General features: G+C 42.8%; 1 protein-coding gene across 14 annotated transcripts in view; it reads right to left on the bottom strand.

Annotated features, from left to right (window-relative positions):
• SMCO4 (single-pass membrane protein with coiled-coil domains 4) overlaps positions 1–14,272 on the bottom strand; it is a 75,337-nt gene that overhangs the window by 21,318 nt on the left and 39,747 nt on the right. For 9 of the 14 annotated variants that reach the window (XR_009734466.1, XR_009734465.1, XR_009734472.1 and 6 more), the window contains one exon: positions 12,045–12,123. The exons of 4 other annotated variants lie outside the window; for them this stretch is intronic. Coding sequence is in view for 3 of the 10 variants with exons in the window: in XM_061405975.1 (XP_061261959.1) it covers positions 12,045–12,123 (79 nt within the window). In the remaining 7 variants the exon portion in view is untranslated. Of the gene's footprint in view, positions 1–12,043; positions 12,124–14,272 lie in introns of those variants that run through there. One more of the 14 variants, XR_009734470.1, reaches the window with a different exon arrangement.

The following is a 14,272-nucleotide window of genomic DNA, read 5'->3' as shown; positions in this document are numbered from 1 at the left end:
GTGTTCTAAGCGTTGATAGGGCTGATATGCTGGGGTTTGAGGAACAAAGCACTCACCGTCTCCCAGAACTCTGTATCCACCCTAAGTGTACCTTAGCCAGCCAGCAGGTATTTTATTGCACTAGGAAAAGCAGAGTCACTTCGATCTGCTCAGGAAGTCAAAAGTGAAAGGGCAAAGCATCTCACGAGCTACTTCAATGCAATGTGAACAATGCTGTGGCGTCTCCAGCCAGGCCCAGGGCCCAGACTTCGCAGTCCCCTCCACGGGCCCTGCTAGGTGCCTGGGCTCCATCCCAGTGTGGGATGAGGTCACTGAAGCTTTGAGAAAGAAGTGAATGATGAGACAAGCATTGCTAAAGATCCCCTGGCTCCAACATGGTGAGCAAAATGGTAGAAAAGTAGAAGCAGGGCAACCAGTTCAAGGGCCTTTGCAGTGACCCAGGCAAACAACGACGTCACCAACCTGGGAAACACACGAAGAAAGGTAGCAGATGAATTCAAGACCTGCTTCGGAAGCACCACTCGGACTCGGCAATTTGGAGGAAGAGAAAAGTAAGGGATAACAGATGACTCCCCAGTTCCTGGACTGAGAAAGTGAGCTAACAGTTGTGCTCTTTAATGAGATGGGGGGAAGGGAAGGCTGGAAAGGGGCTGTGGCAGAAGGGGACCAAGAGTTAAAATTGGGACCACTTAAGCTGGAGGGGCCCATGAGACAGCCGAGTTCACTAACTCCTATCAAAGGTATACGCAGAGGAGAGAACAAGATGGTGAGGAGTAGGTGACGTGGAGTACATCTCTCTCCACGGATGCATCAGGAACACACCTTCAGACACAGAAGTGCATGCAGAACACCAGCTGAGAGTGGACAGGAGGACCTGACCAGCGGAAAGAATATGTAGACCCACGCAAAACTCAGTAGGACGAAGGAACCAGGGGAAAAACAGGAGTGTTAGTAGGACTGGACCTGCCCTCGGCAGGTGGAGGAACTGAAGCAGGGGTCAATCCCCACATCGGGGCAACTGTCTGAGTCAGAGGAGAAACATTTAAGGCTGAGAGTGAAACAGCTGACCTGTGGCAGCCCTAAGTGGAATGAGAATCAGACAGTCCTTGCCACAGGCATGCACACCCTGGACAAGGAGGCAGGTCCCCTAGAAGGCACAGCAGCTGGGAGCTGGAGTTTAGGGATCGTGGAGCAATCCCAGGGAGAGGGCTGCTGTTGACTGCGGACAGACAGATCAGGGCATGTGAGGGAGGAAATCGTGGTGGGAAATGCAGGTGGAGGAAAGCCAGGCACCAGGGAAGCAAGGTGGTACTGCTGAGTACGCATAGGGACTGGAGCCATCACCATGGCCTCTCTCCCCACACACCAGCATCTGTAGGAGAACAATAGAGAGGCTGGCCCATCAAACGCCTGATACACTGAACTACAGGGTAGGATCCCTCTCAGGGTGCCCCTTTAAATGACTGATGCACTGATCCTCAGAGTAGGACCCCAGGCAGGGGGCCCCTCTATGTGTCTGATGCACTAAACAACAGAAAAGGACCCCAGTCAAGGAAGCCCTCTAAGTGCTTGAATGGCTGGAGCTATGGATAAAGAGATATAAGAGGCTGGAAAAAAGACTCTGATAGGGCCATAACTCCTACAGCAGAGGCAATCCGTGTCCCTGCACACTTGATGCCACCAGAGTCCCCACAAGCCAAGCAGCTGCACCACCTTCAGGCTCAACCCTCACTGGGGCAGAGCTGCCAGAGGCAAAAGAAGTCTTTCGTATATGCGTGCAGGGTCACATCAGTCATGTCCAACGCTTTGCAGCCCTGTGGACTGTGGCCTGCCAGGCTTCTCTGTCAGGGGGTTCTCCAGGCAAGAACACTGGAGCGTACTGTCCGATACTGGTCACCATACCCTTCTAGAGCAATGTATTTCCTGCTGCCCTAGCCGCCAACCCCCCTGAGTACCTGGTGCTGCCACAACCCCTCTCTGTGTCTATGGAATACATAAAAGCCATTGAGAGCTCCCACAAAAGAAAACGCACTAGTTCTGATAGCTGTGGACACTGGAGGCAAGAACACACAGGAGTAGGGCCAGATTAGACTCTGAGCTGCCCACACAGCAGGTCCAGAGATCAGCAGAGTGCTGGAGGGCATCATAGGGAGGTGAGGTGGGCTGTGACTCCCAGCGAGGGAAAGAACTCTGACAGCAGTGACTCAAGAAAAACACTTATTATTCTTATGTTTTGACTTGTTCTATAGATTATTTTGGATTTTTTTCCTTTTTTTTCCCTCCTCTGCTGTAGTTGTCAATTTTATTGGCACTATGAAATCTAATTAAGCTTTTGAGCTTTTTTTTCCTAAGTCACATTTTTTTATCTTTGGTATAAACCTCTGCCTTTACATTGGGCTTTTGTGGTTCTGTGGAGTTATCCTTTTTTTTTTTTTCAATATTCTTCCTTTTTTCCCACTTTTGTTAATTTTTAATTTTTTAAACCTATTTTATTTTTTCTACATTTATTCCTTTGTTTGCTTTTCCTAATGTTCTTTACCCCTTGGAGTTAATCTTTAATGTATATAAATCTTATTTATCTACCTCTGTTTAACTTTGCATATCTATTCTTTCTTTTCTTTCTTTCCATTCCTCTCAACAAATTTGTTAGTTTTGTTTTTATCACTTTATTTCCCACATGGCACCTTGCTTCAGTTTTGTTTTCCAGTTTGTGCTTTAGTTAGTTTTGTTCTTAACTCATAAATATAATTTTTTATTTTATTTGTTCACCAGGTCAATCTATTGTACTTTATTTTTGATAGACTGTTTTGATTTGTTGATGGGTGTCTATGTATATGTGTATATTCCATTATTTTAATTATTGTTCCCTGATTTTGTAACTGCCATTTCCCCAGGGTTCATCTTTGGTTTCTTGTTTTAGGGTATTTGTTTTAATCTCACTTAATGCCATAACAAACCACTTGTAGAATCTTTGTTCCTGACCAGAGATCAAGCCCTGAGCCTTTGAGTGGGAGCACTGACTCCAAGATCCTAGATTACCAGAGAGCTAACCCTAGGTGGTATCAAATACTGAGAACTCACACAAAGGAAACCACTTGCATACAAGATCTGGCATCACCCACCCACCAGTAGCACCCTGTGCAGGACGCCTCATCTAAACAACAAACAAAACAAAAATACAAGCCCAGTCATCAGCAGAAAAGTACCACCTCACTCAGCCTTGCCCATCAGAGGAAAAACAAACAAACAAAAAACTCAGCACAAATCTCACCTCAGACAAAGCTTACACAAATCACTGGACCAACCTTAGGAGGGCAGAAACCAAAAAGAAGAAAGAATTCAACCCTGAAGCCTGGGAAAAGGAGACCCCAAATGCAGTAAGTTAAAAAAAGAAAGAATAAACAATGAAAAGGCAAAGAACTACTACACAAATGAAGGAACACACTAGAAAAATAGCCGTCCAAATAAATGAAGAGGAAATAGGCGAACTACCTGAAAAAGAATTCAGAATAATGACAATAAAGATGATCAAAAACCTGGAAAATAAAATGGAGAAAGTACAACAATCAATTAACAAAGACATAAAAGAATTAAAGAAGAAACATACAGAGACAAACACCACAATTACTGAAATTAAAAATACTCTAGAAGGAATCAATTGCAAAATATCTGAAGCAGAAGAACAAATCAGTGAGCTGGAAGATAAAATGGTGGAAATAACTTCTGAAGAGCAGAATAAAGTAAAAAGAATGAAAAGAACTAAGGACAGTCTCTCAGACCACTGAAACAGTATCAAATGAACCAACATTCAAATTATAGGGGTCCCAGAAGAAGAAGAGAAAAAGAAAGGGTATGAGAAAATTTTTGAAGAGATTACAGTTGAAAATTTCCCCAACATGGAAAAGGAAATAGTCAATCAAGTCCAAGAGGTGCAGAGTCCCATACAGGATAAGCCCAAGGAGAAACATGATCAAGATACATGCTAATCAAACTAACAGACTAAACACAAAGAAAGAATATTAAAAGCAGCAAGGGAGAAGCAACAAGTAACATACAAGGGACACCCTATATGCTTAACAGCTGATCTTTCAGCAGAAACTGTGCAGGCCAGAAGGGAATGGCAGGAAATATTTAAAGTACTGAAAGGGAAAAGTCTACAACCAAGATTACTGTACCTGGTAAGGATCTCATTCGAAATTAATGAAGAAATAAAAAGCTTCTCAGACAAGCAAGTTAGCAGAATTCAGTACTACCAAACCAGGTTTACAACAAATGTTAAAGGGAATTATATAGTCAATAAATACAACAGAAGAAAAAAGATCTACAAAATCAATCCCGAACAATTAAGAAAATGGCAAGAGAAAAAATATATATATATATCAATAATTACTTTAAATGTAAATGGATTAAATGCTCCAACCAAAAGACAAAGACTGGCTGAAGGGATACAAAAACAAGACCCATATATATGCTGTCTACAAGAAACCCACTTCAGACCTCAAGACACATATAGACTGTAAGTGAGAGGATGGAAAAATATATTCCATGCAAATAGGAAGTAAAAGAAAGCTTGAGTAGCAATCCTCATATCAGAAAAAATAGACCTTAAAATAAAGAATATTACAAAAAATAAGGAAGGACACTCATAATGATCAAGGGATAAATCCAAGAGGAAGACATAACAATTGTAAATATCTATGCACCCAAAAAAGGAGCACCTCAGTACATAAGTCAAACACTAACAGATATAAAAGGAGAAATTGACAGTAACACAAAAAAAGTAGGAGACTTTAGTAGGAGACACCGTGAGACCCCGCTCACACCAATGGACAGATCATTGAAACGGAAAATTAATATGGAAACACAAGTCTTAAATGATACATTAGATAAGGTGGATCTCACTGATATCTTTAGGGCATTCCATCAAAATGCAGAATACACCTTCTTCTCAAGTGCACATGGATAATAGTGCACAAGTGCACTGTTCTTCAGGATAGACCACATCTTGGATCACAAATCAAACCTCAGTGAATTGAAGAAAACTGAAATTGTATCAGGCATCTTCTCCGACCACAATGCTATGAGACTAGATGTAAACTACAAGAAAAACCTGTAAGATACAGAAACACATGGCGATTAAACAACACGTTCCTAAATAACTAACAGGTTACTGAAGAAATCAAAAGGGAAATAAAAAAATTTCTAGAAACAAATGACAATGAAAACATGACAACTCGAAAACTATGGGATGCAGCAAAAGCAGTTCAAAGAGGGAAGTTTATAGCAAATCAATCCTACCTCAAGAAACAAGAAAAACATCAAATAGACAACCTAACTTTACACCTAAAACAACTGGAAAAAGAACAAAAAAAAAAAAAAAAACCAAAATTAGTAGAAGGAAAGAAATCATAAAGATCCAAGCAGAAATAAATTAAAAAGAAATGAAAGAAATAATAAAGATTAATAAATAAACAAAATTGACAAGCCTTTAGCCAGACTCATCAAGAAAAAAAGAAGAATCAATTCAACAAAATTAGAAATGAAAAGGAGAAGTTACAACAGACAATGCCAAAATAAAAAGGATTATAATAGACTATTATGAATGACTATATGGCAATAAATGGATAACCTGGAAGAAAAGGACAGATTCTTAGAAAAGTTCAATCTTCTAAGACTGAACCAGGAAGAAATAGAAATCATGAACAACCCAATTACAAGCACTGAAATTGAAGCTGTGATCAAAAATCTCCCCGAAAACAAAAGCCCATGACCAAATGGCTTCACAGGAGAATTCTATCAAACATTTAGAGAAGAGCTAATGCCTATCCTTCTAAAACTCTTTCAAAAAATTGCAGAGGAAGAACACTTCCAAATTCATTCTACAAGGCCACCATCAGCCTGACACCAAAATGAGACAGAGACAACACAAAAAAAGAAAACTACGGGCCAATATCACTGATAAACATAGATGCAAAAATCCTCAACAAAATTTTAGCAAACAGAATTCAGCAACACATCAAAAAGCTGATACACCATGATCAAGTTGAGTTTATTCCATGGATGCAAGGATTCTTCATTATATGGAAATCAATCAATTGATATACCGTATTAACAAGTTGAAAGATTAAAACCATATGATCATCTCAATAGATGCAGAAAAAGCCTTTGACAAAATTCAGCACCCATTTATGATTAAAACTCTTCAAAAAATGGGCATAGAAGGAACCTACCTCAACATAGTAAAGGTCATATTTAATAAGCCTACAGCAAACATTATTCTCAATGGTGAAAAACTGAAAGCATTACCCCTAAGATCAGGAACAAGACAAGGGTGTCCACTTTCACCACTGTGATTCAACATAGTTCTGGAATTCCTAGCTAAAGCAATCAGAGAAGAAAAAGAAATAAAAGGAATCCAGATCAGAAAAGAAGTAAAGCTCTCACTGTTTGCAGATCACATATACTGTACACAGAAAACCCTAAAGATACTATCAAAAAATTACTAGAACTAATCAGTAAATTTAGTAAAGTTGCAGGATACAAAATCAATACACGGAAATAACTTCCATTTCTGTATATAACAATGAAAAATCAGTAAGAGAAATTAAGGAATCAATCCCATTCACCACTGCAACAAAAAAAATTAAATATCTAGGAACAAACTTACCTAAGGAGACAAAAGAACTGTACCCAGAAAATTATAAGACACTAATGAAAGAAATCAAAGATGACATAAACAAATGGAGAGATATTCCATGTTCCTGGGTAGAAAGAAACAATATTTTGAAAATGATTATACTACCAGACACAATCTACAGATTCAGTGCGATCCCTATGAAATTACCAAGGGCATTTTTCACAGAACTAGAACAAAAAATTTTACAATTCATATGGAAACACAAAAGACCCCAAATAGCCAAAGCCATCTTGAGAAAGAAGAATGGAGCTGGAGAAATCAACCTTCCTGACTTCAGATTATAGTACAAAGCTACAGTTATCAAGACAGTATGGTACTGGCACAAAAAGAGAAACACAGACCAATGAATAAGATAGAAAGCCCAGAAATAAGCCCATGCACCTATGGGCACCTTATGTTTGATAAAGGAGGCAAGAATATACAATGGGGCAAAGACAGCCTCTTCAATAAATGGTGCTGGGAAAACTGGACAGCTACATGTAAAAGAATGAAATTAGAACACTTCCTAACATCATACACAAAGATAAACTCAAAATGGATTAAAGACCTAAATGTAAGACCAGAAACTAAAACTCTTAGAGGAAAACATAGGCAGGGCACTCAATGACATAAATCAAAGCAAGATCCTCTATGACCCACATCCTAGAGTAGCAGAAATAAAAATAAAAGTAAACAAGTGGGACCTGATTAAACTTAAAAGCTTTTGCACAGCAAAGGACACTATAGGCAAGGCGAAAAGACGACTTTCAGAATGGGAGAAATTAATAGCAAATGAAACAACTGACAAAGGATTAATCTCCAAAATATGCAAGCAGGTCATACGCCTCCATACCAGAAAAACAATCAATCAAAAAATGGGTAAAAGACCTAGACAGACATTTCTCCAAAGATGACATACAGATGGCTAACAGATACATGAAAAGATGTTCAATATCACTCATTATTAGAAAAATGCAAATCAAAACTACAATGAGATATCACCTCACACCACACAACAAACGTACATCTAGTCAAAGCTATGGTTTTTCCAGTGGTCATGTATGGATATGAGAGCCGGACTATAAAGAAAGCTGAGCACCAAAGAAATGATGCTTTTGAACTGTGGTGTTGGAGAAGACTCTTGAGAGTCCCTTGGACTGCAAGGCAATCAAACCAGTCAATCGTAAAGGAAATCAGACCTGCCTATTCACTGGAAGGACTGATGTTGAAGCTGAAACTCCAATACTTTGGCCATCTGATGCGTAGAACTAACTCATTTGAAAAGACCCTGATGCTGGGAAAGATTGAAGGCAGGAGAAGGGGACAACAGAGGATAAGATGGTTGGATGGCATCACCAACACAATGGACATGAGTTTGAGTAAACTCCAGGGGTTGGTGATGGACAGGGAGGCCTGGTGTGCTGCAGTCCGTGGGGTTGCAAAGAGTCAGACATGACTGAGTGACTGAACTGAACTGATCACCTCACACCGGTCAGAGTGACCATCAGCAAAAAGTGTGCTGCTGCTGCTGCTGCTAAGTCGCATCAGTCGTGTCCAACTCTGTGCGACCCCATAGATGGCAGCCCACCAGGTTCCTCTGTCCCTGGGATTCTCCAGGCAAGAACACTGGAGTGGGTTTGCATGAAAGTGAAAGTGAAGTCTCAGTCGTGTCCGACTCTTAACGACCCCATGGACTACAGCCTACCAGGCTCCTCCGTCCACGGGATTTTCCAGGTAAGAGTACTGGAATGGGTCGCCAGTGCCTTCTCCTCAAAAAGTCTACAAACAATAAATGCTGGAGAGGGTGTGGCGGAAAGGGAACACTCTTGCATTGTTGGTGGGAATGTAAATTAATATAGCCACTATGGAAGACAGTATGGAAATTCCTTAAAAATCTAGGAGCAAAACCACCATATGACCCAGCAATCCCAATCCTAGGCATATACCCTGAGGAAACCAAAATTGAAAAAGACACATGTATCCCACTGTTCACTGCAGCACTGTTTATAATAGCTAGAGCATGGAAGCAACCTAGATGTCCACTGACAGATGAATGCATAAAGAGGCTGTGGTACACATACATGATAGAATATTACTCAGCCATGAAAAGGAATGCATTTGAGTCCATTCTGGTGAGGTGGATGAACCTAGAACCTATTATACAGAGTGAAGTGAGTCAGAAAGAAAAGAAAGAAATATCATATTATAACACATATATACGGAATCTAGAAAAATGGTACTGAAGAATTTATCTGCAGGGCAGGAAAGGAGAAACAGACATAGAGAATAGATTTATGCACATGGGGAGAGGGTGAGATACATGGAAAGAGTAACATGGAAACTTCCATTACCACATGTAAAATAGATAGCCAATGGGAATTTGCTGTGTGTCTCAGGGAACTCAAACAAGGGCTCTGTATCAACCTAGAGGGGTGGGATGGGGAGAGATTGGGAGTTTCAAAAGGGAGGGGATATATGTATACCTACGGTTGAGGTTTGACAGAAAACAGCAAAATTCTGTAAAGCAATTATCCTTCAATTAAAAAATAAATAATTTTTTTTAAAAAGATACAAAAAGAGTGTGAAGCACAGAGGATGGAGTAATGGAAGCCTGGGGCAGATTTCACAAATGATCATTCGTGCCCTTCTCTCAGGGTGCTCATATGTCCACCTCTGTGCCAGCTCAAGGTGGGGTGCACCTCACGGGGAGCTCATGTGGCCAAACAGCCAGGACACGTGCAAGCTGCTTCTAAGATGACCTTCAGTAAAGCAGACGGCAGCTTTGTGGCTAAGAAAACAGTCCTGTTAACAATAAAATGGGCTTTGCATCACAGCACAATGTGAAGTAGAGCGTGTGTGTGTGTGTGTGTGTGTGTGTGTGTGCATGCGTGCTAAGTCACTTCAGTCCTGTCCAACTCTTTGTGACCCCATGGACTATAGCCCACCAGGCTCCTCTGTCCGTGGGATTCTCCAAGCAAGAATACTGGAGTGGGTTGCCATGCCCTCTTCCAGGGGATTTTCCTGACACAGGGATCAAACCCAGGTCTCCCACATTGCAGGCAAATTCTTTACCATCTGAGCCTCCAGGAAAGCCCGAAGTGAAGTATACAGCCTGGTATTTTTTTCAATTACAGTCATCGTAACAGGTGTGCTGATTTCCTGACACTGACATTTTCAAGGCGTCTAGGCAGAAGGGTCTCAGCATCTCACTCACCCTGTGTCCTGACAGTTACATCACTGGGGATACTGCCCTGTTTGGGGGATTCCAAATAGAACCTGTCCAGGGAAACATCAATCGAAGGTGGTACAGCTGCAGAAGAAGGTCTCACAAGAAAAAGCCCAGAGTAGATGGCCTGTTTTAGGGAAACAATGACTCTGTATTTGGCCTGTTTTAGGGAAACAGTGACTCTGAGTTCACATCCTGCTCTGGAGTTAATATGCCTTCTTCGGGACCAGCACCTGGTTTCCTATCAGGATAGATCTATTTTTCCAGTTTTGCCACCAAAGGACAAATCAAAAGGCCATTCGACATTCTGTTTTCCAATTAAAAGTTGAGCCATTTCTTAAAAAAAAAAAAAAAAAAAAAACACATTTAACTAAATAATCACACACGGCAATAAAGCACTGTGCTCTGCCTCCTTGATGCATGGCCACATTTGCAGTTATTTAGAGGGGAGGCAGGAAGATCATTAGAGACAGCCAGATTAGGCTGCCCCAATCCCTGTTAGCGTCTTCCTGTGCTCCCAGAGTAAGACAGCACGGTATTCATGTAAACTAACTCAATTTCCTGCGTTTAAATAAGCCTGAACAAAAAATAAAACTCATGAGACTGACTGGAAGCTCTCAGGAAGAAGAGATCTACTTTTTTTAAGAAAGTGGCCTGGCTAGGGGTAGAGTCAACACCAGGATCAGACCGGGCTGGGGGTAGAGGCAACACCAGCATCAGACAGCATCTCTGGTCAACAGGTCAAGGCTCCCTCCCGAGAGGACACTGACATGGGTGAAAAGGGCCCCCTGGCTTTGTGACAGAAGCGGCTTCCAAGGAGAACTAGCAAGATGGTGCCAGGGAGAGAAAAACCAGACGCTGTTCACACTGGCAATGGCCCTCACATGGAATATCTAGTACTCTGAGTTTCCAGGAATGGGAAGTTACCATTTGCCCCTACCTATTTCCTAGGATTGGTGGGAGAAGGAACTCTGGTGGTGTGCACAGAAGCACTTTCTGAAAGGGGAAGAACTCATCAAATGTAGCAGACAACTGCTGGTTACTGTCAGGTAGGAAAGGCTGGAATGAGTCCTCTTAAGAGGATTGTGACCAACAAAACAGATAAAATAAATAAGGAACATCTTTGGGATATTCAGCAGATTCAGTAAAAGCAGGTAAGAAAAGGAATCTACTGACAATAATTTATAGCAAAAAAAAAAAAAAAAAAGGTTAGGAGCAGGGAGGTGAGCTCAGATGCAACTCTGTTGATTAAGGCAGTCTGGAGGATCATATGGATGAATAGATGGATGGGTGGGTGGGTAGAGGAGGGGTCTGCCATCCAGCAGACAAGAGGGCGACAGACACAGCATGACCAAACCCCACCTCGTGCAATCCCATTCAACACCACCCACAGCAAGGCAGAGTGGGGTGGGAAGCCAGCTTCCAAGGTCACTGGTTCCCTGACCTGCCCATCACTTCCCTTCCCCTCCAGCTTCTGGATCACAGCTCAATGTGGAACCAAAGTGCCCATGAAAAATAAAAACTAGATATGAAAGCTTTGCTTCACTTCCCCAACAGCCAAAACACAAAAAGCAACTAGAGATTAAAAATCTCTGATGAATGCTCAAAGAATAAAATCGATTTATAGCACAGGCCCTGTATAGTGGAATGGTGGAGGTACGTAGGAATCCACACACGAGGTGACCGCTGCTCATCCAATCAGCGTTCATGGAGGCATCTTCTACGTCTGAGGCACAGTTCAGATACATCTTAAGGAAGCGACTGGGGGAAACACGCCAACAGGTAACTATAATCCAGTATGGAAGTGCTACAGTGGGGTGAGGGTCACAGAAAGCAGCCCCCACATCCCACACGGCTGTGGGAGGACAGAGAGGAGGGGCAGACAGTGCCCCCCGGGATACAGGTCAGTAAGAACGCAGTACAGTGGGGGTTCAAAGGCAGGAGAAACCACACCAGCCAGAGGCGAAAGCCCTCGTTTCCAAGGCGGCCGCCACTGGTGAAGGTAACCTAGGGCGTGGCCAGGCAGAGGAAGGTAAAATGCTACACACAGAGCTGGGTATGTCTGAGAAACAACAGGGACCCTCCAAACCTGGGTTTCCCTCTTAAGAGGACTTTAGCAGACACGGATTTGCTTCTATTTACCTTTTCTTCAACTTCCAAGAACTGCTGGCTTCAGTAGTTTCAGCAAACTGACTTCCAGGAAAGGTGATTTGGATTATTCCTGTTGAGAAATCAGAAGAGGTATAATAGGTTTGTTTGGTTTGCTTTCTGCAGACCTCCTGTGACACCTCCACCAAGTGGCTGCTGAGAGGGTGGTTGCGTGGCTCCCCCAGCTGCTCCGCACCAGCACTCATCCGGCCACGCCCCTCCCTCCCTCACACCGGGCAGGACCGAGGAGCCTGCCTCTCCAGCCCCCAGTACGGTCAGGCTGTTCCCTGCACTCCTGAGGTTCCTGCAACAGACCCTCTGCTGACTTACGCTGGAAAGAGAGCATTTCTTTTCCTTGCAACCAAAAGTTACTTATTTAAAACTACAAGATCCAGGGTTAGGACTAAACACACACACACACACACACACACACACACACACAAGTAGAGGGTGATGAAATAAAGACTTCTGAAATGAAGGAAAAATAAAAGAGAGACAGTGACCTGGGCCTCTCCGCTACCGTCCCATAATATCTGAGAGGAGAGGAAGAGAGAGAGGTGGGAAACCCAGAGAGGAGAACCAGCAAATAAGTCATAAAATCTCAGCGGTATTCAATACTAAGACGGAGACCCAGATACTGGGGAGAGAGGGCTCCTAATATGGGTATTACCCATAACAAAATAAAAAAGAATTTCAATGAAAATATAAACATGAGAAACTCTGAAAGTGTCTACAGCACATGATGAATAATTGAGTAACCATATAATGCCTATCAATACTACAATGAGAAGTGAAATAACTTAAAGATAAGTCTTGATTTACTATGCTGGCCTTTTTTTGGTCTTAATAAACATTTTATTTACTCATGGTTGGTGGGTCAGCAATTAGTGCTGGGCTCAGTGGGGTGGTTTTTTTTCTGTTCTTGCCTGGTTTACTCGTGGCTACAGGCATCTGTGGTTCAGCTGAGCCAGATGGTAGACCAGATGACTCAGTTCACATACTAGTGGCCAGTACTAGCTATTTGTGTTATTTTTAGAGTCTATTTTAGTAAACATGAACATTTGTTTCACTAAGCTCTTGAAACATTTATGCCCACTATCCCCTTGACCTAATTTTCCATTGGTTCCTCAGTAGATCAACCATGAAATCACCTACTGTAGGGCTTCAAGACTCTAAACCCTTCTAATCCCTCTATTAGGGGGTAAGATTTTCATGAAGTTTAAAGATAACGGCTATGAAAGTGAGGGCTAGGAGGCAGGGCTAGAAGGTAGATGGTTTTTCAGGGGGTCTGAATGCCAAGTTAAATTGCATGCATACTTAGTCACTCAGTCATGTCTAACTCTTTGCAACCCCATGAACTGTAACCCACCAGACTCCTCTGTCCATGGGATTTCCCAGGCAAGATTACTGGAGTGAGTTTCCAATTCTTACTCTAGGGGGTCTTCCTGACCCAAGGATCAAACCGGCATCTCCTGCACTGGCAGGCACATTCTTTACCGCAGTACCACTTGGGAAGCCCCAAGTTAAGTTGGATGAACTTTATTCAAGCAGCTTAAGAGTCAAGATGACTACAGGCTAATCCCATTCTCTGAGAGAATAATTAGCACTCTGAAAATGTAGAATGTTAAAACTGGGCTATTGAGGGAAAGTACAACCCAAAGCACAAAGACGAAAGCAGTCAGCTGGAAACTAAGTGGACAGTAGCCGTGAGCTTTACCCTTGACAGGGTACTTTGCCTGCTGCTGTTGGCTCATTAGCTGCAGCAAGGGCTTCATGAGCATCTCCTGGCTTCTGGGTCTTCTAGGCAGCTCGGAGCTCCAGGGGTTCAATGGAGCACCAGCGTTCACTCTGTGGGGTACAGAACAGCGACAGGGACACCAGGTGGCCTGCAAAGCAGGCTGAAGGGCAGCGATCCTGTCTGCTCACCCCAGACCTGGCGCCCAGGAGGCCGGCATCCATCCCCATCTGCCCGTTCCGAACAGCAGAGGCACCTGCTCTAATCTCAGCCCCACCTTCTCCTCTCTGGGCTTGTTTCCTTGTCCACAAAACCAGGGAGGGAGACAGGACTCATGGCCCTCAGAGGGTGGTCTGCAGACCAGACCTCTCTGCTGCTGGTTCACAACAAGCCAAGTACAGAAATTAAGAGCAGTTCAAAAGCTTTTAGTGCTTATGACACTGCTACACAGCCAAGCACATGATCAGGGGGACTGTCTTGCTGAACA

Source organism: Bos javanicus, chromosome 29, assembly GCF_032452875.1.
Source record: "Bos javanicus breed banteng chromosome 29, ARS-OSU_banteng_1.0, whole genome shotgun sequence".
NCBI lineage: Eukaryota > Metazoa > Chordata > Mammalia > Artiodactyla > Bovidae > Bos > Bos javanicus.
This window is presented reverse-complemented; position numbering and strand designations above follow the sequence as displayed.